At 38.0% G+C, this 27,330-nt stretch overlaps 1 protein-coding gene and 1 pseudogene across 2 annotated transcripts in view; both read right to left on the bottom strand.

Moving 5' to 3' along the window:
• LOC142444989 (N-acetylated-alpha-linked acidic dipeptidase 2-like) overlaps window positions 1-27,330 on the bottom strand; it is a 69,259-nt gene that overhangs the window by 5,376 nt on the left and 36,553 nt on the right. Inside the window, exons 9-18 of one of the 2 annotated variants that reach the window (XM_075546441.1) lie at window positions 22,846-22,931; window positions 22,389-22,508; window positions 22,203-22,285; window positions 13,591-13,654; window positions 12,751-12,818; window positions 10,653-10,744; window positions 8,725-8,815; window positions 6,872-7,136; window positions 2,640-2,721; window positions 1,174-1,266 (exon numbers count right to left, since the gene is read on the bottom strand). In XM_075546441.1, the coding sequence (XP_075402556.1) occupies window positions 1,174-1,266; window positions 2,640-2,721; window positions 6,872-7,136; window positions 8,725-8,815; window positions 10,653-10,744; window positions 12,751-12,818; window positions 13,591-13,654; window positions 22,203-22,285; window positions 22,389-22,508; window positions 22,846-22,931 (1,044 nt within the window). The remainder of the gene's footprint in view (window positions 1-1,173; window positions 1,267-2,639; window positions 2,722-6,871; window positions 7,137-8,724; window positions 8,816-10,652; window positions 10,745-12,750; window positions 12,819-13,590; window positions 13,655-22,202; window positions 22,286-22,388; window positions 22,509-22,845; window positions 22,932-27,330) is intronic. The other variant, XM_075546442.1, reaches the window with a different exon arrangement.
• On the bottom strand, window positions 17,572-19,941 carry LOC142446984 (NPC intracellular cholesterol transporter 2 pseudogene; annotated as a pseudogene).

Here is a 27,330-nt window from a genome sequence, read left to right as displayed (position 1 = left end):
GTAGAAGTAACATACTAACCAGATGAGCTCTAACCTTCTGAAGGCTTTAAGGATTTGTTACAAAGAATTCTTTTTAAAATATCATTTATCCAGAGGTCTGAGGGGCCTGCCCCAATCACAACATGGGCAGCCCCACCTCCCCACAGAATTCACTTCAGAGGACAGCACTGAAGCTACAGCTCAGGGAGAGGAACATGTCACACAGGAGCAAATGAAGGGGGAGGAAGAGAGAGTGGAGCACATCCTGGCCCACCAAGCCCTGAGGATGATATTCCTGCTCAGAGCAGCCAGTGCACAGAGAGGACCATAGAGCCAGCCCCACCATGAGAAACGACATCCCTCACTGACCCATAGCCCTACAGGGACAACACTAAAGACACAGTGTGTACGTGAGCCTGATCTGACCCCGCCACACAGAGGCGAAACACTAAGGGCATGGAACAGAACAGCAAAGGGGAGCAGACCAACAAAGTCCCTGGGGAATACCAAAAATAGACTTTGGAGCCAGGATATGGCACCCCATCAGACTCGACCAGAAAACACTCCTAAAGGTCAATAAACAGACCGTGAATTATTTATAGGCTTTTTTTTGGTCATTGGTTTTGGCATCGGTCAGTGTAAGACATGAAATAACAATTATCAAGGGTTCATGAATGTGGGGGGGAGGGGAAAAAAGAGAAGCTGATACCAAGGGCTCAAGTAGAAAGAAAATGTTTTGAAAATGATGATGGCAACATATGTCCAAATGTACTTGGCACAATGGATGGATGTGTGGATTGTGATGAGTTGTCAAAGCCCCCAACAAATTATTTGAAAAAATATATATCAGTTATCATTTTCATCTACAGTAAGGTAAAAGAAATATGAAATTAATGTTCTGATAATCCAAACATATACTTATTAAATACAAAATCTGATCTATAATTACCCCTGCTATATATTAAAAAATCTCACTGCTATCAAGTCGATCCCAATACTAGGGAACTTCAGAAAGTTTATGGAAAAATAGCATGAAACAATAATGGAATTTTTCCACCAATTTTTTGAAGTCCTTTCCTATAGTCCCCTTCCATTCCTCTGATGACAGTAACCTAAAGGTGGCTTTGGGTATGCTCATTTTTGGTTATAATGGGGTGTTTGGTGCCTTCTATAGATTACCTGTTGCTGTCTTACCTATAGAATGGCCTCCCTGGTAAGCCAAGAGGATCGATGAATGCTCTTTCCAGGAGCATCAGTTGATCATTCATGATTCTCACTGCAATAGGGCTGAGAACAAGAAAAATACAATCATAATCCTTGTCTCAGAAACAAGTTTTAAATACTACTAAGGGTGAATATAAGCTATGGGAAATTACACGTCTAAATCCACTTGATTTTTTTAAAATGCAAATTAAGGCAGCGGTGCTTCTCATGCAAGCTGTGTCTAATAGCTGTCGTGCAGTAAAGAGACTTCTTGGGGAAACTGGTTTGTTTTGCTTTTTAAGAGCACAGACTGGTGAGAAAGAACTTCAAAGCCCCTTTTAAGAAAATTAATTGTAGTTGGCTAGTGAGGCCTCAGGGAAAAGCCCACAGAGAGAACTGCCAAGTTTTTCCTAACAGGCCGTCCAGTTCTAGTGTGGAAGAAAGCATTGGAATAAAGATTGAACGAGCAGTAACAAATGACGATTTCGTGTGTTTGGCAGTGGAGGTGAGGGGGGCTATAGATAGCTGCAGACAGTGGATGGGAAATTCCCCTTTCCTGTATCATCCAAAGGAGAGAGAAACCTCTCAAATGACTAGAACTTTCCCCCAATAGGACCCATAGTGACCTCATAGCACAGGGTAGAATTGCTCCTGTGAGTTTCTGAGACTGTAATCATTGCAGGAATAGAAAGCCTCGTCTATCTCGCACTTAGCTGGCTAATGGCTTCAAACTGCTGACTTTGTGGTTAGCAGTCCAACTCTTAACCGCTATTCTGATTACATATCCACCACCCACCCCCCTCACACACACACACACACACACACACACACACACAAATAAAAAGAAAGAAATGTGACACCGATTGTACTGTGGAATGTTTTGTGCTTGCTCCAGAGTATTTTCCTTTGAGTCTAAATTTTCACCTGTTTTCAACCTAGATGTCGTAAGAGGTTAAAGAAGAGAAATGTAAGAGTATCAAAAAGAAAAACGTTTCTAAACTGATGTACAGGCATGTTTGGATAAAGGACTGCAGATAGATGTGCCCCCATTGTACTTAACCATCTAGAGCTCACACTTAACCTGTTATAGCCAAGACTCCTAGAGATCTCTCGTTAGCCCCTGTCTACCTGTTGGAACCATGGTTCCCTGTGTTTAATATGACTACGAATCACCTGGAGATCTTGCTGAAGTGCAAAATTCTAATTAGGTGTGGCTGGGGCAGCTCTGCTCTGTCCTCTAGGGTGACGAGGGGTCAGAAATGACTCCAGGGCACTGGGCTTGGTGGTTTTGCTTAGACGGGATCTGATGTTGATCTTCCAAGGAACGCCCAGGTGATGTTGAAGCCACTGGTTTGTACCCCACAATTTGAGTAGCAATGGTTCCGAACTAAATGTTCACGAGTGAAAGCAGTTATTCCCTGTAACCAGATTGTTTTGCAAAAACACCTGAAACTTACTTATTAAGATCAATTCCTGAGAGTCTTCTGTGAAAATCTGAAGCAGCCTCTGAGAAGTTTCTGACAGCAGAAAATAAGGAATCTTTTCAAATAAGAGAAAAGAAGAGAAGTTAGTAAACAGAAAGTGCTTCAAATTTCTAAAGTTTCACTTTCCTATGAAGATTGCTGAATTGTTACTTCAGGAAATAACTTTCAAAAATCTAGGAGATAAATCATCATTTTAATCCATTATCTACCAGTAATTCAGCATTCCTTTACTTTTTCATTCATTCAGTTATTTCCTGGGTCAACTATTATATCCTCAATGTAATTATTATAATATCAATCTTCATTTTCAAATAGTGTATTTAAGATCACACCAACAAATTAAGCTGTGATTAAGAAAAATTAACCTGTGATGAACTAAGACAGCAGACACTAAGAAAGACGATCCACTTTGGCCTAATTTTGCTATAAACAGAGTGATTAAGTAATCAGTATATTATATTTTCCATTGCCAGGTTGTATTTAAATTTTTCCATGTTTTCTATGCTTGTATTTAAGAAAGTGAGTGTGTGTGTGTGTGTGTGTGTGTGTGTGTGTGTCCAGTGAAACTAGTGAAGAACGTGGTAAGCATGTAGTAGTACCCAGCACACTTGACTTCTACTAGATCCCAGTCAGCAAGCCATTCAGGATAAGAAATAAGATTTCATGAGTCCAAGATATTCTCTAAACTTTAATTGTTTTGTTGTTGTTAATCATATACAAATCATAGTCTCATGATAATAGATATCATGGGAATCAAGGAAAACGAAGTGTTGAAGAAGTAATTCTAAATTTGAAACTCAGCACCTAAAAGAAAGATACAAACTAATGAGGCTTCATAGAATTTGACACAGTTTAGTAAAAACTTTGGTCAGAGTGTCCCAATAGAGTGGTACAGACCCAAAATGGTCAGTGGAATGATTCAGGGTAGGATTATGAAGAAAAGAACGTAGATTCATTCATAGCCCATCTCGTACCTCTTTCATTAAAGCATTTTCTGAGGAGTTTTTTACCTGGCATTAAATAAGATTTTTTTTCTGTGTGAAGGAGAAAGGATGGAGACAAGTTGAGCACATTAGGTTGGAAGGAATGTTGTCCTTCGGTGTAAGATATTACAAAATAATAATTTATAAATTATCAAGGGTTCATGGGGGAGGGGGAAGTGAGGGAAGAGGGGGAAAATGAGGAGCTGATACCAAGGGCTCAAGTAGAAAGCAAATGTTGACGCAATGGATGGATGGATGGATGGATGGATGGATGGATGGATGGATGGATGGATGGATTGTGATAAGAGTTGTACGAGCCCCCAATAAAATGATTTAATTTTTTAAATTAAAAATAAAAGGAACGTTGTCCTTAACAAAGAAGAGGCATGAGCATGTAGAATAGTGACAGGGGTTCACTAATGTGCGAGAGGAAGATATTAGACCTAGTAGACCAGTTTCCTCAGAAGGTAAGTGGGTGAAGGAATTAGCACGGCGAGGAGGAAGCCTTCCACTCTGACTGTGTAGATACAGCCTCTTGATTGGATCATAACTCACACAAATTGATAAGCAACAGTTCACCAAAGGGACTTGGGAAATTTAGCAAGTCACTGGATGCTAAATAACCACAGAATTATGAACATCTCTCATGATGTACTTCTCCAGCTTCATCTGTTGTCATTTCCATCATCAGTACCGAGATACCACAATCATATAGATATAACACAATTTCCTAAATTTGCTTTGCTTCGTTTTATTTCTAGATCTTGGCATATGCTGCTGTTTATAGTTTGCTAAGAGTTACTAATCTCCCTGTACTAGCATTCAGAAAGTCATTACGGAACCCCCATTCTATGTGTCAGCAGACCTCCATTAACAACAGTGTGCACTCACAACTCTCTGTTTGGCCTTCCCCATGCCCTCACGAAATTTTAAGGTCTTTGAGGGAAATAATTGTCTTCTATAATCGTTGTCTTTGTTGTTGTCTGGTGCCACTTACTTACTCTGGACTGGCAACATGTCTACTGCCCAAACCTGTGCATCCTCGTCAGTTCTGCTTCAGCCTGTTGCTGCAGCCACTGTGCCAACCCACCTTGTTGAGGGCCTTCCTCTTCTTTTTTTCCCAGCTGACCCTACACTGTGCCATGCACGATGTCCCTTTCCAGGGACTGGCCTTTCCCATAGCACGCCCAAGGTACGTGAGAGGGTCTCAGCATCCTCGCTTATAAGGAGCATTGTGGCTGTACTTCCAAGACAGGTTTGTTTGTTCTCAATATTTTCAACAACACCAAAATCAAATGCATTCATTTTTCTCCAGTCTTCCTTTTTAAACATTGTCCAGCTTCCACATGTATATGAAGCAACTGAAAATACCAAGGATAGGGTCAAGCCACCTTCTCCAATCACTGCTCATTAACACTCTAAAGCGGTCGTGGGGCAGCTGAGCTGCCCAATGCAATATGCTATTTCACTTATTGACTACTGGTTCCATGAGGATAGAGTAAAATCATATTTTTGACAACTTCAATCTTTTCTTAATTGATCATGATGTTATTTATTGGTCCAGTTATAAAAAAATTCATTTCTTTACAAGGAGTTGTGATCTAGAATGAAGGCTGTATTCTTTGATCAGTAGTGCTTCAAGTCTTCTTTACTTGCAGCACGTGTCATCCACATATTACAGGTTGTTCATGAGTCTTCTTTCAATCCTGAGGCTAATTCTTTTTCATATAGTCTAGTGTCTTGGATTAGTTAGGCAACACACAGACTATGAATTATGGTTAAAAGACACAATCCGAACATAAAACTGTCTTGATTTTAAGCCATTCAGTATCTCCTTGTTCTATTAAAAAAAATGCTCCCCATGAGCACAATTAAGTATTGCAGAATTCCATTTCTTTTTTTTTAACCAGCACAAGTTATTTGATTTATTATTCAGAAAAGCTTCATTTGTGTTTCTTTGCTTTCTGACTTCTTAACAACGTTATCTGCTGTTGTGATCTATGCAGCCTTTGCACAATCAAGAAGATATCGCTCCGGTGGTCTCTGCTTTCAGGGACGCTCCCTCTGTCCTCAGCAATGACAGCCTCCCGTCCCTCCGTATGCTCTTCGGAAGCTGGTGTGAATTTTGGGCAGCCTCCTATTTATATATTGCCACTCGCATTGCAATTGTTTTTAAATTATCTTCAGGAAAATTTGGCTTTCGTGTAATAGTGATTCTGCTGTCTGACAATTTCTGCATTCTATTGAAGTGCCTTTCTGTGGAAGGAGCGCAGAGATCGCTTTGGAGTAGCTGCTGCGCACGCCTTGGCGTAGACTAGTGCGTGCTTCCAGTGCGCACCAACTTGTTGGAACAGTTCAGGGAGTCTTGTTTTCCGCGGATGCCTTCGGTGCAGCTTCAATTCCTCTTTTAATACTATTGGTTCCAAAAAGTCCCTTTGCCCATAGGATTTTCAAAATTGCTACTCAAGACTTTCATTACAATGTTTCCCTTTGTCTTCTTCCCCGCCCCCAACAGTTTGAGTAGTGCTTTATTTCTTTTCTTTTTTCTTTTTTTAAATTGTTTTATTGGGGGCTCATACATTCCTTTGTCTTCTTGCACTTTGCCTTGAGCTCTTAGGCTCAGCTCTCTGCATGTCATCAATCTTCTTTTTGACTATTTTACTAATAAGATAACTGACACATGCAGAGGTGAAGTAACTTGGCCAAAGTCACATAGTGACGCCAGGGCTTGAGTTAGGAAATGGCATCAAGCTGGCTGCTCAAACTACTAAACCATATTTCATAACATTGGTTATTTTAGTATTGAAAAGAGACCATGAATCACCCACCCTAAAAGAAAAGAATGTTACAATTGTGTTTTAAAAATCTTCATGTAAGCAAAATAACATATGCTTTAAAATATGAATAATGTAGCCTTGGTGGTTTTAGCAACTTTTAACCTTATAATGTTGTTACACATTTATACTAAAAACATTTTTCGTATAAATTTGAGATTTTCAAGGCAGTGATATAGGGAAAATATTTAACACAATATGTGCAAAACAAACTCAGACAAAATAGATTGAGCCTACATATCAGATTCCTTAATAGGTTTTCAGAATTAATAAATGAGGTAGGGTTAAATGCCAGGCTGAACCAATATGCACGGATCACAATAGGGTGTTGTCTGAGAGCTCTCACTTTCACAGGAGATTATAAAGTAATCGTTCAGCCATTTCTTACCAAATGACACCCCGTGGTCTTGCAATTGCTTGTCGTGCCTCCTGGATAAATTGTAGATATTCATTGCATAGTTTTCCAAAGCTTCTGCGTAGTCTTGAATATGGAAAGGAATGATTGTGGACTCTGCAAGCTCACATGCCAGCGTTCCTCGTAACTGAGCCACAGAAAGCAGTTTTTTAAAGGTTGAGTCATAGAATTTCTCTACCAATTCAAATGTGTCATAAATTGTGTGGTATACTGGGTAGCTACTGTATTTATCTGTTTTCTTTTAAAAAGGGAAAAAAGCACAAACAAAAATTAATTATTCAATTTATATTTAACTTAGTAAAAATGATTACAGAAAGAGTACAACCAAATAGAATCTTAGCTTTTATCATGAAGAAACAACAAAAAAGAAGTTAATATGGATCCAAAATGTACAACTAACTGTTCAAAGATTTGAAACTTTATCATCATTCATTTTATAATTCATGTAATCCAGGAAATTATGTTCATCCAAAATAATGCATGCTCAAAATTGAAACCTCCTTTATATTTCTGATGCCTAAAATAAAAAATGCATATCAATTGTATCTAAGTGCAGTACAAAATTATCAACTGATTGGGAATAAAGGTTCTTGGTAGCTAAATATAGGTAAAAACTCTGCCTTTAAGCACTATCACATAATTATAATCATTTTCCTTACACATCTACCCAATTCACTACACTTTTCAGTCAGTGAATATCAAAGTGTCAATTAAGCTTTATTCCGTAGAGTACTCTTTGTAAACATAAATTATGACCTGGACGGTTCTGTGTAAGTTTTTCGAGTTCTTAAATCTACATTTCCTAATTTTAGTTTTACTTTCTGATATCTTGAGCATCACTCTCCCTATAGAATTGTCTCTCCTTCTAGCCAATATTCTAAAACTAATTTACACTTAGAAACGTGGCAACTTTGTTGTGATTGATGACAGAGAATAAAGGTTAATAAGCCTTAAGGAAGATTTAAATTATATTTTTAATGTGTTACATGTAATGGTTGTTATTATAAACTTTATGCGTGTATTTTGGGCATTTTGAAGCTGGTTTTATTAATGTCTTTGTTCATAACTGCACTCTGAATAGTCACACTTTCAACTGATTTATAATCTGGGCAAGCAAGATGGTACATCACCATGGAAGGGTGAAAGTGAAAATGCGTGACATCAGTGAGAAATCTCCCATCTACTGATAGCCATTCATAGTATTGGAGATTCTTCAACTTGGTTTATGATATAGATGAAATGGTAAAGGTCAAGTACATCAAAGTACTTTCATGTCCTTCCAATGTCTGAGTGATCATGGTGTAAATAGAAAAGAGGTCCAAATTTAATATTAAGAGAGACTTGTCTTATTCTCCATCTCTGAGCCCTGACTCAGAAAGCCCAGACTAGGAATGGAAAAGGACTTCCGACAGTAGAATATCTTAGCTCAGTGTTTTTCTTAATTCTAATATGATCTCTAACAACATTTTCCTCAGAAAAAGCACAACGGAGCCTACAAGACTAGAGAATGAGTCATTCCAACAAAACCCGCTTCAGGAAAAGGATGTGAAGTACTGGATACTGACAACCAGTTCTTCAATACATGGCTAGGCTCCACGGACTACCACATCACTTCATATCTCAAATGGCTAGAATTTCACCAAAAAACCCACAGTGCTTCTTAGTCGATTGACAAATGGATTTCATGAAGTCTTTTTCTATGGATGGAATTCTTTCCAAGCTAGGTGTCAAACCTGGTATCTGGAGCCAAACAACTTGGTGACAGAACTCCTCGTCAAATAAATATGGATGACATGCTATGTATTCAAAAATTTAATGCAGCTTACCCTGTTCTTAGTGTAACGAGCTCTGCCTGAGGTAATCCCAAGTCTCTGGAAAAAAGCTTCAAAATCACTCCCAGATCCCAGTTTGTTGATTCTAAAGTGTAATATAAATAAGTGGATAGATAAATAAATGCATGCATACTCAAACAAACTATATATACATATATAATGCTTAAATAAAGTGAATGACATGCATGTAAGGGGAGAGGACAAATAGGCCTGTCCTCAGAATCACAAAAAACTACAGGGGACACATAAACAAGGGCTAGGGAAAGGAAACTGCCTTCAAGACACTTCCTTTTCATCTGTGGGAAAATTGCTTTGACAAATATGTAAATCTTCACCGACGACAACCACCCGGGCCATCAAGGATGACAGCCTAGCCAGGATAGCCCATCTATATTTTCAGCCATTTTTGGAATTTGTTTACCGGGGAAAATAATAAGTGGACTTTCTCTGCAGTCAAAGAACTCATAGTCTAGTAAGAACATTTGCAGTGAGGCCATCTATATTTAAGATCATGAAGAATCTAAACCTGGCTTATTTCAGTTCATAAATAATATGTGTATGTGCAAATGACTGCATTATTCTTTGCAAATAATTAAGAAACAAGAGACGCATAAAAAGGGGCTTCAAAAACTTGAAGTAGCAATTTCATTCTCTTTTGATTCAACTTTCACATGAACTTTTTGAAGCACCCTTATATACATAATTCACTTCCATTGAGTAAATTCTAACTCACAGAGAACCCTATATACTGACATACATATAATTAAATGATCTGGAACACTTTTGTGATTCCCTGCTAAGTCAGTAAGGCAAAATGTAAATTTCTTTGTATACGCATGACAAACAACTATATATTTCTAAAATATATTTATTTTAGAGGTTAAGACTTAGCTGTTTTTAAAATGTTTTCTACTTAACTATATTTTAGAATAAATATATATTACCTAGAAAAATGAAAAAAATTTACATTTTCAAAGCACTGATCCGGAATGTAGAAGTTATAAATTGCTACCATAATCTGATCTGCTGCTATTAGAAATAACAATGCTGTACTAGAAAAGCAGTAAACATAAAATAAGTTCTGTAGTATGAATGAGAAGAGGTAAAAACAAATCTCTGTATAAATGAAATCCAAATGGATTACAGCTAAAAATCCAATATTGTAGTTATTGATGATGCTTGGCAGCACATTTTGAAACAATGTATCATCCATTTATCACTTCATTATCATTTTTATGAAGGTATTTAATACATAACAATAAAATGCTTTGTAAGAATGCAAAGCAACGACTAATGTAGCAAAGTCACCTTGATGAAAAATATTAAAAATTAGATTTAAATCTTGGAAAATCAAAGGGGTGGTTTGCACCACCAGTCATTATGAGAGGAAAGGATGGAGCTGATGGAGCTTAATACTACCGTGAAGAGTTACAATGTCAGAAACTCACAGGGCAGTTAGTTCTACCCTGTTCTATAAGGTCACTATGAGTCGGCATTGACTTGATAGCAATGAGTTTGTTTTTTCTGGTATAAAGTCACTATGAGTTGATATCGACTCATGGCAGTAGGTTATTATTATTATTATTAAGCTCTATTGGATAAGCATTGGGCTGCTAACTTCAAGGTTTGAAGTTCAAATCCACCAGCTATTCTAAGGGACAAAGAAAAAGTTATCTGCTCCTATAAAGATTTACAACCTCACAAACCCTGCTCTGAATTGAAATCAACTCAATGGCAGTGTTTTTGGTTTGGGCATTATAGATTAAAAGATTCAACTCTGTTGATTAATCGATAAAATAAAACTAGATACAGGGACCCCTTGGGATAATCTTTTCTCTACCCAAATTATTGACATCTAGAAAGAAAAAGGCAAAGAATTCAGAATGGGTCCAAAACAGAAAAGATGTGCGTAAGAGCTTTACCTTGGGACATTTGCATTTTCAGGTGAAGGGTCCTTCTTCAGCCAGCTTTCATAAAGAGACTGGCCCTCAAAACCATCGTCAGGGCTAGAGAGCTGGAAAAGACAGATCAAGTATTGGGAATTAGAGCAGAAGCAGCCAAAGTTATGCTGACATAAAACCGTGTATTTAGTTGTCATTACATCATCAACTTCCACCTCATTCTGCATGCGCATCATGTCCATCTAAAAAATGCCTATTTGAAAATAGAAAAAATTAATTTAAAAAAATCTCACATTCTTGTTTATGTGTGATGTTTCCATTTTGGTGAACTTGCCATAAATCTAAGATGTAATTTTCTGCCTATTTTGGCAAACTTCCTTTGTGTGTGTGTTCGTGTGTGCATACACTTGCGTGCACTCTGACTGTTTAGTCAGAGGAGTTGAAGGACTCATGGTGACCCTATCAGGCAAAGTAGAACTGTTCCATAGAATTTCCATCATGTCCTGGTGGCGTTATGGGTTAGGCACTGGGCTATTAACCTCCAGGTAGGTGGTTCAAAACCACCAGCTACTTCTACAGGAGAAAGATGAGGCTGTCTGCTTCTATACAGATTTGGAATTCCTATAAAGAGTTGTTGAGGAGCCCTGGTGGCATAGTGGTTAGGTGTTTGGCTGCCAACCTCAAGGTCAGTAGTTCAAATCTACCAACCCTTCAGAAGGAAAAATATCAAGCTTTCTATTCCTGTATAGGGTTACAGTCTCAGAAACTCAAAGTCTCAGTTCCACACTGCCCTGTAAGGTCACTATGAGTGGGAATCAATCAATGGCAGCAAGTTTGGGGTTTTATATAGGGTCACAGACTTGGAATCGACTTGACGTTAGTGGCTGATTCATCTTTACAGAGGTGAGGGTCACAACTTTGTCTAATGTAGTGGCAGTGGGATCGAGCCACCAAGTTTCCTGTTGGCAGCGGAGCACGTATCCACAGGAAAGACAAGGGGCCTGTCTTTTGAGAGAATCCATCTTTGAAGATAACTGTCCATTGAAAGGGTGGGGCAGAATGAGAGGGAGAGTTGAAGTTTATGAAGGAAGGAAAAAATTCAATCTGTCCCCTATTATTGGTTCCATTTCAGGGAACTAGTTAAATACAACAAAGGTATTAGATGAGCCGGTTATATAGTTAATCCATCAGAGACTCACCATGTTTTAGATTTGGCAGGATCGTTTTATAGAAATTACATTTAATATTTATAAAGTTAGCAAGCATGTATATTTTTCCTTGAAATTCCACCTTAGGCTTTGCTACTAAATAATCTGTCTGACAGATTGATACGAGAGTGGGCTTTCTAATGCATAATTCAACATATAAAACAGCTGTATTGAAAATTCCTTAATGACCTCCATCCGCAGATTTCTGGACACCTTGGTCTAGTAGCCAGGTTTCATCTCTTATGATTTCTCTACCAACACTATATTTTTAAGTCACACTGAAATAAATCATGTTCTTCCATATCTCCTTATCTCTCTCGGGTACTGTGCCCTCTGCTGAGAACACTCTGTGACTCTCATGTTTCCTTCCGCTTCATAGTCCAAGCATTAAAACCTCCTTCTACGCACCTCACCTTCCTCCAACCATCCCCAGTACGTATCACCATTCCAAGGTTGTTCTCTGCATTAGTCTCTAGCTACAGAAATCTAGATTATAAAGTCATTGAATTCCGTTACCCTAAACTAATAATTTCTGCTGTTATATTTATAGTGCCTGGCATATAGTTACTACTTACTAAATAAACATTTGTTGAGTAAGTTGAGTGGCAAAAATCTCTTTGAACCCAACTGTTAAATTCCAGCTTTCTTTCTACTATACCAAATTCCTCTCCCACATGAAGATGATATACTCTACACAGTACACCTAAGTGCATGATCGTTAGTAAGAAAGGTCACTGGAACACAATGACACCACATTCTTCATAACTATGTCACACTAATAAGACAAGCAAGAAAACTTGCTAATTACACAAACCTGATATATTGTCACTAGTACTTAATAATAAGTACTCCTAATTAAGAAGCAAAAGGCTCATTCATCAAAAAGCATTAAGACACATCCACTTATCTACCTCTTTTGCCAGTTTATATACCAGTTGGTAAAGAAGGGGCGAACACTCAACTCTGAGAGTATAATTGCCTGAAAAAGAAATAATAAAGACACAAAACATTATTTCATACCTATAAGTGAGATTCCATACTTACAAATGTGATTTCATTTTCTAATTATAAACAAACTATAATATAGGTTTTGGTCCTGTGCCATAGGTCCTAGGACATAAACTAGGACATGTAACTAGTCCTTCCGGAGGAAAGGTTGCAGCACACACTTTAGCCAGAGGCGGCAGGCATTGACCACTAGGGTGGCCGTTCCACATCGACCCTGAGTCCTACCCATGGCAGCATCACTGAGGGGAGTGCTGGCAAAGAAATCGATAAGACTACAGCAGGAGCACATTACTCATTCGTTCAATTCAACAATACATATCAAGGCATTAGACTGGAATAATCAGTAGCTAGCATGTATTCTGATACTTATTCTAGATAGTAAATGCAAGAAAGCTTAGAACCACAATCGTTATGTCAAGTGCAAGAGGAAGAGGAAGTCTGTTCAATTTTTCTCCAATAAACACAGGATGTCTTTTCTGTAGAACTAAAGATCTTTAGACAACAGAACTTAATATATCCATAGGAAGAATATTCGTAATACTAAGAATTTTAAGGTAGGAGAATTCCAAAGAAATTAGTATCTATATTTAGCTATACAGCATATAATCTAGTGACTTTCGCTGTAGTGAAATGGAACAGGAAGAACTGAAGTATCTCACAGGAAGAGAATAATGAGATAGTAAGTGGGAATTTATAAGTTAAAAGATGGCACATTGTCTAAAAGCATCTGAAATAAAATTTACCTTCTATAGATGAATCTGAGTTGATATAAGCAATGCTTCTCTCCTGAAGTGTTTTTGCATTTTCCTTGAATTGAAACAAGTGATTACTTTATTTATATTATTAATATTTGTAGAAATTTAAACAAATAAATTAATGTGAAAAAGTAGTATACAAATATCCTTATGAATCAAATACCCATCATCATAATCATCAATTTATAAGAAAACGCTAATAACTGATTAGCTGAGAAATCAACTATTTTGCAATTAAAACATAATAAAACAAAATGAATACTGTAAAGTCAGAGTAACTGTAGTAATAGGAGGATACCTAGGGATGCAATGTTTTCAAAGTCTCACTCCCTGAAATCAGTGTGGCTGAAAGATAAGACCTGAACATCTGTATTTCCCGACAAGTCTCTGGTGACATAGAGGTTACAGATTGAAGCTTGATATGCTTGGAATGCAAACATACACAATTGCCATAAGAAACATTATCAGATGAGGTAACTGGCAGTAGTGTGGCAGGCACACCTGAAGACAAGAGCGTGTGAGGCAGGGAAGGGAGAAGACTAGCCAGTGGCATTTGTCTTGTTCTCTAAAGAAAACACTCGGTAGCACCAGCAGAACACTTCAAAACAAACAAAACCCCCAACTGCTATTGTGGGAATTACCCTACGTTCGATTAATTATGCAAGGTGCTTCAAATGAGTTTGTGGGGAAAATGCCACTATCGTTTCATTCTAGTTTTCCATGAACTTTTTGAAGTCCCCTCAAACGGGACGTGACCAAGACAGGCAGTACTTTGGTCAACATCCGCTTATGTCCGCTGGACATCTGCATAAACACAAATAAAAGGAACTGGACCCAATGACATGTGAACGCCTCCTTTACACTGGGCCACGCTCTGCGGTTCATTTCCTGTTTGCAGAAGACGTGCATGCGTTTGGAAACCGAGGTCATGTCGAGTTATTCTGAAAAGCCTGGCAGTGTCTTTGGTAGGCTAATACTTTTCCAGCATTATTATTCATCACCTGCATGCATATCGATCACTGTATCTTTCTATATAACCCATGGTGGCTGGAGAGGAGAGTGAGGAACTCTATGGGAGAGTGCTCAGAGCTCTGGGTCCTTACAGCCCAGTCCATGGCAAAGACACCGCCTCAGTGCGTGCACATTCCCCCAGTGGAAGGTGGCTTGCTTTTAATACTTATAAAGGCCTGGGATTTTATTTTGCAGCTGGGTATATCATATTTGTTTCAGTCAGTATATTTATTTACCTACCATTACATTTGTCTTCTAAGATGGTATCAATAATATACAAGATATGCAGAGTGCCAGATGTTTCTATTTAAAAGTTACGCAACAACTGCCATAATCACGCTCAAAGTGTCTAAGTAACCAAATGGTGGCAAACGGGCTGCTTCATATATCCACATTGCATACCAAGGAAGGGAAACAGAAAGAAACTTGTGCCCAGTTATGAACAGAACACGTTACAAAGAACAGAATATGCTGAAAGTAACCAGCAAGGTTCTTTTAGCCAGTAATATTTTATGGTCTCAATAAAATGTCACTATGGTAAGATTTTTTTGTTCTGATGATGCCTTATACCTGATCCCTTCGACACCTTGTGATCGCTCAGGCTGGTGTGCTTCTTCCATGTGTGCTTTGTTGCTTCTGAGTTAGATGGCTGCTTGTTTACCTTCAAGCCTCTAAGACCCCAGACGCTTTATCTTTTGATAGCTAGGCACCATCAGCTTTCTTCGCCACATTTGCTTATGCATCCATTTGTCTTCAGCGATCACATCATGGAGCTGAGCACACAATGATATGATTTTTTGTTCCTTGATGCCTGATAACTGATCCCTTCAGCACCTCATGATCACACAGGTTGGTGTGCCCCTTCCATGTGGGCTTTGTTGCTTCTGAGCTAGATGGCCACTTGTTTGCCTTCAAGCCATGATGACTCCAGACCCCAGGCACCATCAGCTTTCTTCACCACATTTGCTTATTCACCTGCTTTGTCCTCAACGGTTGTGTTGGGAAGGTGAGCATCACAGAATGCCAATTTAATACTAAACCTCTAAATATATGCACATAGATCTATTTCCCCATCCTCATATATAAATATATTTGCATATGTACATATCTTACCTAGACCACTATAAATGCCCTTTGCCTCCCAGCTCTTTCCTCTATTTCCTTTGACTATCCTCCCGTTCCACTATCATGCTTTGTCCCAAATGTGCTTTACTCAATTGATGTATGTATGGATTGCGATAAGAGTTGTATGAGTCTCTAATAAAATGATTAAAAATAATAATATAAAATACCTTAAAGGAATAAAATATGGAACATTTTAAATAGACGGTAAAATATATTAAAATAATTATCAATTTTTAAAAGCCATCTATAGTGTGGTTTGGGCTTTTTGGTATAAGGTACACTAGCAGTACTGAAGCAAGTGTATTACTGAAAGGACTTGTCTGCCACCACCCCTGCTGTGATAATAAATACATTTATTTTGTATTAAAAAGTCACTAAACTCATAACCCTAAGCATCAAATTGCCTTTATATGAAGTTTATATTTATTGGTAATAGATACCCAAGTAAATTTTTTGTTTTACAAAGTGAAAAATGGAAAATTTCAATTTATCCATATTTTAAAAAGAGATAAAAACTAGAAGGAAAGAAAGAGGCATGCATTGAGGAAAAATAAAACAATCACTCTCTCCCTCATTCACACGTACACACACAAATACACAAACTCAAGAAAGATATAGAATACTAATATAGTCACATAGATAGAAAATGTTGAGAGAGGCCTTCACCTTTCTTTCTCTAGCGTGTTATCTTACCAGTTACAGGCTAGCATTAAAACTGTGTGGTTATGATAAGGTTCTCATTTGTCTCCTTGAAATTGCTCATTGTAAATATAGAAGCTATCATTATTACAGACTTAAAATAGAAATGAAGATTCCTGTACTTATTTAAAGAAGGTAAAAGACTGCTGTAGAGAATCAACAACCAGGTAGAAAACATAAAATTTTGAGTATTGAAATTGTCTACTTTTAAACCACATGTATTATATCAATGCAAAATGTATAATTTTATATTCAATTTCTTCCATATTTAAAGCTACTGAGTTTATAGAAATAGATATACATATAAATATGCATGTATTTGTGAGAAATTATGTATTTCCAAGGAGCCCTGGTGGTGTAGTGGTTATACATTGGGCTACTAACCAAAAGGTCAGCAGTTTGAAGGCATCAGCTGCATCGTATCAAGGGAGAAAGTGGGAGCTTTCTACTCCTGTACAGTTATAGTCTCAGAACCTAGAGGGATGGTTCTGCTCGGTCCTATGCGATTGCCAGGAGGAGGCATTGACTCAGTGTCAGTGAGCGTGGTTTTGTTTGGATATACATTTCCAACGGCAGCTAACCTTAGTCAATGTATTGTAATTCGAATTAAACTCCAACTTGCACATACATATTTCTAATATCAATTTAGTAATTAAAAATATGATTCTCCTGGCATCAACAAAATTAACACTAGGGAAGTAAATGTGTGGTTTTATAACCTCATTTTTTGGCCTCATTTTTATTATTTGAAGTCATACAAGAGGAGCTGAACAAGGAGTAAAGCATTTAAGAAATGAAACACAATGACAATATATATGTCATGTTTAATACAATTTTATTAAAAAGGATAAGAATCAACAATAGCAGAAATTAAGAGAAGTACTAGGTGCCTATCTAGTGACCTGCTTTTATAGAAAGGTAATGATTTTACTTTATCTTTAAGAAATTACAAATCTTTGAAAGGTTAAAATAAGAAAACGAAAGTAGTTTAAGAAAGACACTTAAAATATTAAGAGCTAATAAATGAAAATCAACCATCTAAATAAAAACACAAACCCTTGAAACTATAATGTGTGTCCGGATGGTAAAATATGCCTATAGTTTTCATTTTACATGGAATCTGTAATCATGGAATTATCTTATATCTTTATTTTAATAGACCATCTTATGTTTCCGTTTTTTCATGAGTGAGGTTTGTGTTCAAAGGTACAGTTCTAGGTACATAAAGAGACATTGGTTAATCCTGTTTAAAAAAAATCAAACAACTAATAATCAATTTTTTAAGTCATCTAAGACAAAAGGAGACAGGACCTAACCACAGGAAATAAGCCAGCCAGCCAGCACCGACGTTCCGTGGTAAAACGGCCCTGCAGGGCAACCTGGACACTATAGGAAGGCAAGGGCAAGTCCTGACTGGTGAAGCAAGGGAGCTGGACGTGCTCCTTGGCCATAGGCAATGAACTCACTGAGGCACTGGAGACCGTGGAGATGTGATATGCCAGCTGGACAGATGTGGCTGGCAGCTGTTCTACAACATGAGTCACCAACCCGCGGGCAAGTTATCTGCGAGCTCTAAGCCATCTCCTCAGGTTTGATCTGCCGCTCCCTTCCTAGTCCCACCGCATAACACAGTGAAGGAAATTAACCAGTCCCTTAGTCTGACAGTCTCATCTCAACTTCTTTCCTTCAAATCTTTTTATAAAAGGGAAATCACTTTGAGCTCTCCGGAAATGGATCGTAGATGGTTTGGGAGGCTGAGAGGTGTAAAATAGCAGTCTGGAAATTCCTTTCCTCTCTGGCACTTCCACTTTCCTCCCCTCCCCCATCAGGGCGCTCACAGGCCCAGACAGACATACGGCATCCAGGGCCTCTAGGACTTGGTCTGCAGCAGCAGTATCCAGCACAGGATACCCTGGCTTTTGTCCCCCACAAGTTCCCATTCACCACCAGCCTTAAGGAGGGGAATTCACCCTGCACGGGGAGATTATTCAGGTAGCTGTAGCTCTTTCCTTTTTGGACGGAGCAGCCAATTCCACTCTTGCAACCATCAGACACAGGATTTGAAATCGGGACTGCCCAGCACAAGGCCATGCACCACGGCTGTGCTGTTACTGGAATCAATATTGCTGGTGAAGGTGACATGCACACTGTAAGACTGTCCTTTGATCAGCTGGCATGACTGGTTGGGGCATGGACTCACATTCACCTCCTTTATAGCTCCAACCATAGACCAACAGTCCGAAAAACTCACCGCTTGGCTAACAAAGCAGTGTTGAGCACCAGAAGCAGGAATGGGGTGGCCAGGAAATGCATCGTGGCCAAGGAAGGTCTTTTCTTAAATGGAAGAACTCCAAGGAGAGTGAAAATGAACTTCAAGGATCCATATTTTACACAAGTTGATTGCCATGTCAAAACAGCTTGTTACTCAGATTAAGGAACTGAAATGCAATACCCTTGAATTTAAAGGCTGAAAAGAACCCGAAGACTGCTATCTCAAGGTTGCAGATCACTGGACTTTGGTTCGGATCTCTTGTTTGGAGGCTACCCACCGAACTGAAGTGTGGGATTACCATACCACTGCTATGCTCAGCCTCCCTGTGCCTTTTTTTTAATGGCTTGTCTTAGTCTAGCAAGCATGGCTCTGCCTTTGTGAAAGTTTTGTCCTATTTCCAACCCTCACGATTTGCATAAGAAGAATCCCATCACTTTTGACTGCTTGATTTGTAAAAACCAAACTTCAAGCTCACTGTTATTGAGTCAATTATGACTCATAGTGATCCTGTAGGACAGGGTAGAGCTGCCCGTCAAGACTTCGGAGACTGTGGCTCCGTAAGTGGAATAGAAAGCTTCATCTTGTTCTCATAGAGTGGCGGGTGGTTTTCAACTGCTGACCTTGAGAATTGCTCAGCATGCAACCACTCTATCACCAGGGCTCCTTTTGATTTATACAGGTCAACAATCCACATATTTTAGTCTGAAAAGCTGTCCTATTGATGCATACTTTGCTTTTCTAAATAGTGTTTCAAAGTTTGTAGCTTGGCTAAATTAAAGATACAATCAAAAGAGTTATGATTTGCCCCATGGAGATGATTTAGAATGTTCCCAAATAAAAGGATAATGGTGTTAAATTGGACCAGGGACATAAATAAATGAATTGGTTTTGAGCTCATACTTAATAATGGCACTAAGCTATGAGAAATTAATTTAAGCCATGGTCCTACTTGATATTTGCCCCATAAAGAAATCACTGAAGATACAGTATTATAGCAAAGTGTTGAGAAGGAATTCAATGGTTCCCAGCTATCAGAAAGAACAGCATTTATGGTCTTAAAAGTTGATTATAAAACAAACCAGCCAGGGACAAAGGAACAACAAGTGATGTAAAATTGATGGAGAGAAGGGCATAGGATGCCTGGTAGTCTTGATCAACGGCAATGTAACCAAGAAGAATTACTGAAACCATAACAAAGGCCAAACATGACAGTTGGACAAGAGGAAAGTAAAAGAAAATAGAGGAAAGAACTAGGAGGCAAATGGGCATTTATAGAGGTCTAAATATAGGCATGCGTGTATGTAAATATCTTTATATAATGATATGGAAATAGATCTATATATGTGTGTATATATATATATTAAGAATTAAGGTAGTTTCAGTTGGACATTGGTCCTCTACTCAAGCACTCCCTCAAAGCAAGAACACGTTGTTCCAATAACCTGGCATTCCATGATGTTAATCTTCCCAACACAATCGCTAAAGACAAAGTGGGTACATAAGCAAATGTGGTGAAGAAAGCAGATGGTGTCCGGCTATCAAAAGATATAGCATCTGGGATCTTAAAGGCTTAAAGATAAACAAGTGGCCATCTAGTTGAGAAGCAACAAAGTCTACATGGATCAAGCACACCAGCCTATGTGATCATGAGGTGTCGATGGGATCAGGTATCAGGTACCAAAGACCCAGAACAAAAAAAATCATTATCATTGTGAATGACGGGGAGCACGGAGTAGAGACTCAAAGCCCATCTGTAGACAATTGGACATCCTCTTACAGAAGGGTCACAAGGAGGAGATGAGAAAGGGTGAGTGTAGCACCAAGGAAACATACAACTTTCCTCTAATTCCTAAATGCTTCCTCCATCCCACTATCATGACCCCAATTCTACCTTACAAATCTGTCTAAACCAGAGCATGTACACAGGTACAGATAAGAGCTGGAAACACAGGGAATCCAAGACATATAAACCCCTCAGGACCAATAATGAGAGTAGCAATACCAGGAGGGGAAGGGGACAGGTGGGGGTAGAAAGGGGAAACTGATCACAATAATCTACATATAATCCATTCCCAGGGGTATGGACAGGTGTAAGGAGATATCAGTCAGTTTAAAACATGAACAAATAATAACAATATATAAATTATCAAGGGTTCGTGAAGGAGAGGGAAAAACGAGGAGATGATACAAGGGCTTAAGTAGAAAGCAAATGTTTTGAGAATGATAGCAACAAATGTACAAATATGATTGACACATGGGTGGATGTATGGATTGTGATAAAAGCTGTACGAGCCCCCAATAAAATGATTTTTAAAAGAAATAAACAAAATTGCCATCTCAGTGAGGTGACAGCTAAGTCAAACTGAAGACATACACAGGCCAATGTGATCCTGGGATCATAAACGGTAAAGGAGCTCTGTTGGCGTCCTGGCTAAGCCCTGGGCTGCTAACTGCAAGGTCACAAGTTTGGTATTACCAGCCGTTCCCCGGAGAAGGAAGGTACTTTCTACTCCTGGAAACAGTTACAGTTCCCGAAACTCACTGGGGCACTTCTACCCTGTCCAAGAGGGTCGCTGTGAGCTGCATCAACTTGATGGCAGTGAGTTTGGTTTCGTTTAGTTTTTGAAGGCGGGAACGGCATCAGTAAATTCTAAGCAGCCAGTTTGCAGAAGGTGATGGTGGGCGGTGAGAGCGGGGTCCCCACTTGGAACAATCCTCTGTGAGTCTCTTCGAACCATTAACCAGGCATGTGAATAGTCTTGCTATAGGAGAGACTGCATTAAAAAGAGGACTGATGGATATGCAGTTAGGTTAAAATTCAACACCGTTTCATTCATTGTCCCTTTTTACCCATTTAAATTTGTTCCAGTGTTTATAAATAATAAACAGTTATCATAATAATAGTAGAAATAGCTGAATAAAATAATAACAGAATGCATCTGTTAACTTTTCAGTGCAAGTGTTCCAATGTTTTATTTGGTTATTGTTGTTGGGTTTTTTGCTTTTTGTTTCATTTATGTGTTTTCCTTGATATGAAATCCACAATAGATAAATAAGGCTATAGAGAGAGTAACTCGATTAATAGTTTCTTGGGTTTGTGGAAAGGGAAACTTGGTGGGAAATGTAGAGTTAATAAAGAAGAAAATGTTCTAAAACTGATTTTTAAAAATCATGGTGGTGATTCCAACAACCCTTTTTAATATGTTTAAATTTTGAGTTGTATGATGTGTGGAATACATATCAATAAAACTCTTGGAAAACAGCTTGCTGCTTTTGATTATTTTTACTACTGTTCATAAAACAAATACAAATAGAGAAAAATATTTTGAACATAATGAATATTTTGAAGTCTACCAATTAAGAGATTCTGTTTTGCTAACTAATATGAAAATAAAAATGAGTGAATCCATTGGCATTTGTTTGAGGCCATGCTGATGGATGTACATCTGATCCTTGTTGGCAAAGAACATAGAAATAATCTTATTTTACTTACCTCTGCCCATTCTGTAGAGCCTAGAAGTCCAAATTCTTCTGCATCCCAGCTAGCAAAAATGATTGTTCTTCTAGGTCTCCAGCCTGTAATTATTGTTTACATACATCAGTAAGCCTATCTGCCCCCAAATAAAGAAAAATAAAGTAAATTACTTTCTGTCATCATCTACCAATGAATATTACTTACCTCTACTCATCAGTTTTCCAAAACTCTGGACAACTTCTTGCAAGACAGCAGCCCCACTGGTGGGGTCAATACCTCCAAGTACCCAGGCATCCCGATGACCTCCCACAATAACATACCTATCTGGAAAAGACGTGTTTAAATGTTCAAAGTATGTGTTTAGAAGATTATTTTGAATACAATATTAAGAGCTGTAGTTTATTATTTTAAACTATGCTTCCTCTTGCTGTGCTTTCCTCCACAGAGAAAATTCACACTTAAAATGTAAAATCTTCTTTAGTGCAGTGCAGTTGCAACAACCCCCACCCCCACCGTTGTGCCTCCCCCCTTCCCCACCAATTTACTAGCTTATGTTAGCTGGGGCTGGGGGAGCAAAGGTCAACTGTTGACTCAAATTGATCTTTATCTGACTCCTTTCATCTTTGCACTAAGAGAATAAAAAACAAAACCACTGACTCACCAGGCTCCAAAGATCCTCTGATAGTTCCAATTACATTGTAAATCCTTGTAATTTTTTTGATATTATGAACATGCATTCTAATTTTCCTAGAATTTAAAAGTAAGTAAATTATTTCTCAAGGAGAATTTTATCTAGACATTTTCTTCCAACCCTTTTCAATGAAAATTTTCAAAAGTACAGGAAACACTGTATAAGAGGGCAATAAATTCCCTAAATTCACCACGTGAATTCCATGCTGTTTGCAAATAAGTTGAAGGCATCATGATACTTTAGCCCTAAATTCTTGAACATGCATATTGAAGTAAAACTTTTTAAACTGCATGGCTCATATTTCTTATTCTTCCTCTCTCACAGCTATGTGATATTAATTTAAAGTTCAAAATATATAAGTCGAAATAGTATTAGGCTTATGAGTTCATTCTAAAAAATTTTAAACACATCCTGCTTAATGACAAAAAAAGGAAATTTGATTTTTATCTGTTGGATGAAAAAGTATAAGCAAATTCTTTGTTTTTACATGCATGGTTGGTGTTTTAGTTTTTGAAGAATAAGCTAATTCTTTGTTTTACATGCATGGTTGGTGTCTTAGATTTTGAAGAATAAGCTAATTCTTTGTTTTACATGCATGGTTGGTGTTTGAGTTTTTGAAGAATAAGCTAATTCTTTGTTTTACATGCATGGTTGGTGTTTGAGTTTTTGAAGAATAAGCTAATTCTTTGTTTTACATGCATGGTTGGTGTCTTAGTTTTTGAAGAATAAGCTAATTCTTTGTTTTACATGCATGGTTGGTGTCTGAGTTGTTGAAGAATAAGCTAGTTCTTTGTTTTACATGCATGGTTGGTGTCTGAGTTTTTGAAGAATAAGCTAGTTCTTTGTCAGTTGTCTTGCTATTTCCATCCAGTCTGGCCACTCAGCAGCAATCCCCGGGCTTACAGAAGTAGATCATCTCGCTGTCACAGGGCTGCCTGCATGCAGCATGCATGAGAGTAACTTAATTAATTCTACCATTAAACAGAAATTTGAGGAGTTCGTGCTGACTGCATAGGTCATCACGGTTGACTTTGATTTGGGCGAAATACACCACGCTCAATCAGACAGAGAAAGAGAGAGGAAAAAGACACAATTTCAGAAAACGTTAAACATCTTTTTCAGGAAGAATTAAGATCTTTTATTGGGGGGAGAGTTGAGGAAAGAAGTAAAAAACCGAAGCTGCTTCTAATTAAAAATAATAATAATGGACACCCTAGTAAGTCATTAAAATCTATATATTAAGCACAGTATTTCCTCAAAACATATTTTAATTTCTGAAAGCATATTTTATTCAACTAAAGGTAAATTTAGAGGGGTAAACCTCCAATCCATGAGTATAATCTTTCATCGTAAGTCATTAGTGAGTTCATTTTTGCTATAAGTGGTAAACATTAGCAATAAATAAAATATTGCTTATGAAATTATGGGCCTACACCTATGATTATTAAAATTATGTCATCATGTGAAAAAATTAAATAAGCAATAATATAAAACACAAGGAAGGAGATAATTATCTATTTTAATAAAATGTTAAAAACAAACATGGGCTATTTGTTTAGATTTTCAAAATTTTATCTATTTTAGTCATATGTCTTCCTAACTTTTGGCCTAATTTCCTATCAACTTAGAGAATGCCTATGTATTTTTCCTATAATCAACTCAAACTCCTAAGTTTCCAAATAAATCAATTTCAAAACATTTTCTTCTAATACTCATTATTATTGTTCTCCATTTCTCACAAATCTCCTCTGCCATTCCCCTAGGTCATTATTAATCCAGCTACTGTCTCTTACTTTACTCGGTACCTATCCTGGATTGCAACAGAAATCAGTTCTATTTAGTACCGTGACTGTGTATACCTTACATCTTTAGATGATTCTTATGCCATTCAATGTTTTGTCAACAAATTCCTTTAATAAATCAACTAAGTCTTCCATTGACTTTAGATCAAGAACAGGTCTCAGAGTCTCTTCTAACATTCTTTCCAGTTCTTTCCTTTCTTTCTTCTTTCTTCCTGCACAAAGTCCTTAATGGCAGCCAACCACTCGTCCAGTGTTTGGTTACTGGTGGTGATTGCATCAAATTTATTCGTAAGAGGGACTCCGAATTTAGGTGGGTTTTACACAAGGCCACACTTTGGCTCTTATGGACTTGTTTTAATTTTCTTCAGCTTTGTATTAGTCTGAGTTGACTGGAGAAACAAATCCAGAGAGACTCTTAGGTGTATATGAAAGAGCTTTATATTCAAGAGCAATTGAGTATTAGAAAACATCCCAGCCCAGTCCAGATCAAGTCCATAAGTCTGATATTAACCCACATGTCTGATACCAATCTATAAAGTCCTCTTCAGATTCATGAAATACATGCAATGATGCCAAATTCAGGAAGATCACAGGCCAGTGGGTGGGAAGTCTTGTGGATCCAGTGGGATTGTAAGCATCTCAGACTGGCAGGGCTCTCCACGTGGCTTCTCCAGCTCCAGAGGTCTGGCTCCATGAGCATCTCTCCACCTGTCATTTCCACAAGGATATCTCGCAGGAAGTGGGCCGAGAGAGAGCATGTCTCTCACCTCCAAAGAAGAAATTTGGAATTCCCAGAATCCTCAGGAGAAGGCCAAGCCCACGCAGAGACCTCGATAGCTATATCCTGATTGACAGGCTAGACTACATCCCTACACCAGATTATGTAACTACCACAAGCTTCTATTTGAATTTGCAAATGAGCAACTGATGGCCTACTCCACAGTTGGCCCTTGGCCTTGCTCTGACTGATGATATTCAAGTTCTACATAATTTCTTTTCACAGATATAATTAACTTGATTCCTGTGTATTACATCCAGTGAAGTCCATGTGTATAGTAACCATTTATGTTGTTAGGAAGAAGTGTCTCTTTGGGCTTGCAAAATTCTATCATAAGATCTCAGCATCATTTTTATCACCAATACTACATTTTCTAACTAGTTGTCCTTTCATTTTTAACTTTGTATTCCTATCACCCATAATTGTCATTTACTTTAGTTACTTGGGTGCATGTTTAATCAACTTCAGATTTAGAACTTAATGAAAATCTTCAAATTCTTCATCTCTGACATTATTGATTAATTCAAATATTAATAAAATATTCCTCAAATTCTGATGTAATAAACTTCTAATAATCAAATTTGCTAAAATAAAAAAAACATCTTACAGAAGCTAAGAAACTCTAAGAATACAAGTTCATATAATTAAGGTAGATCATACCACATCAAAAACATTGATTAAATAATTGTTTTAATAAAAGAGCTTTATTTTTTCTGATGTATCAGTATTACGTTTCCTCTGTTTTTAACATTTCAGACTTGCTAAATTTCATCTTGGGATAGCATAAAGTAGGGTGAGGTGGAAGGTGTTCATGAATGGTTTAAACTGTGAATGTAAAGCTGATGGTCTGAAATGTAAACACATGCCCCCATCTAATTCACAATAAAAATTTTATTCCAAAAATTAAAGATCCGATCACCCATTTTTTTCTTTTTTTATTGCCTACTTCACCTTCATGTATTAAAATTATTTTGTTATACTTTCATTCACATGCTAATTGACTGACAATCACCAGAGTAAAAGTGATATCAAGACCTGCATTTTAAGTCCAAATTTTTTCTTTTTTCATTAGCTCATACAACTCATCACAGTCCATACATACATCAATTGTGTAAAGCACATTTGTACATTCATTGCCCTCATTGTTCTCAAAACATATGCTCTCCACTTAAGACCCTGGCATCAGCTCCTCATTTTTCCCCTCTTTCCCCACTCCCTTGTGAACCCTTGATAATTTATAAATTATTATTTTGTCATATTTTGCACTATCCGACGTCTCTCTTCACCCACTTTTCTCTTGTCCATCACCCAGGGAGGAGGTCACATGCAGATCCTTATAATCCATTCCCCCTTTCCAACCCACCCTCCTTTCACCCTCCCAATATTGCCACTCATACCACTGGTCCTGAAGGGATCATCCGCTCTGGATTCCCTGTTTCCAGTTCCTATCTGTACCAGAGTACATCCTCCGGTCTAGCCAGACTTGCACGGTAGAATTGGGATAATGATAGTGGGGTGGGGGAGGAAGCCTTTAGGAACCAGAGGAAAGTTGTATTTTTTTCATCGTTGCTACATCACACCTTGACTGGCTCACCTCTTCCCCGAGACCCTTCTGTAAGGGGTGTCCAGTGGCCTACAAATGGATTTTGGGTCTCCACTCCGCACTACCCGCCCTCCATTCATTTTGGTAAGATTTTTTGTTCTGATGATGTCTGATACCTGATCCCTTCGGCACCTCGTGATCGCACCGGCTGGTGTGCCTCTTCCATGTGGGCTTTGTTGCTTCTGAGCTAGATGGCCGCTTGTTTACCTTCAAGCCTTTAAGACCCCAGATGCTATCTCTCTTGATAGCCGGGCACCATCAGCTTTCTTCAC

This window comes from Tenrec ecaudatus, chromosome 4, assembly GCF_050624435.1.
Source record: "Tenrec ecaudatus isolate mTenEca1 chromosome 4, mTenEca1.hap1, whole genome shotgun sequence".
Classification (NCBI taxonomy): Eukaryota; Metazoa; Chordata; class Mammalia; order Afrosoricida; family Tenrecidae; genus Tenrec; species Tenrec ecaudatus.
This window is presented reverse-complemented; position numbering and strand designations above follow the sequence as displayed.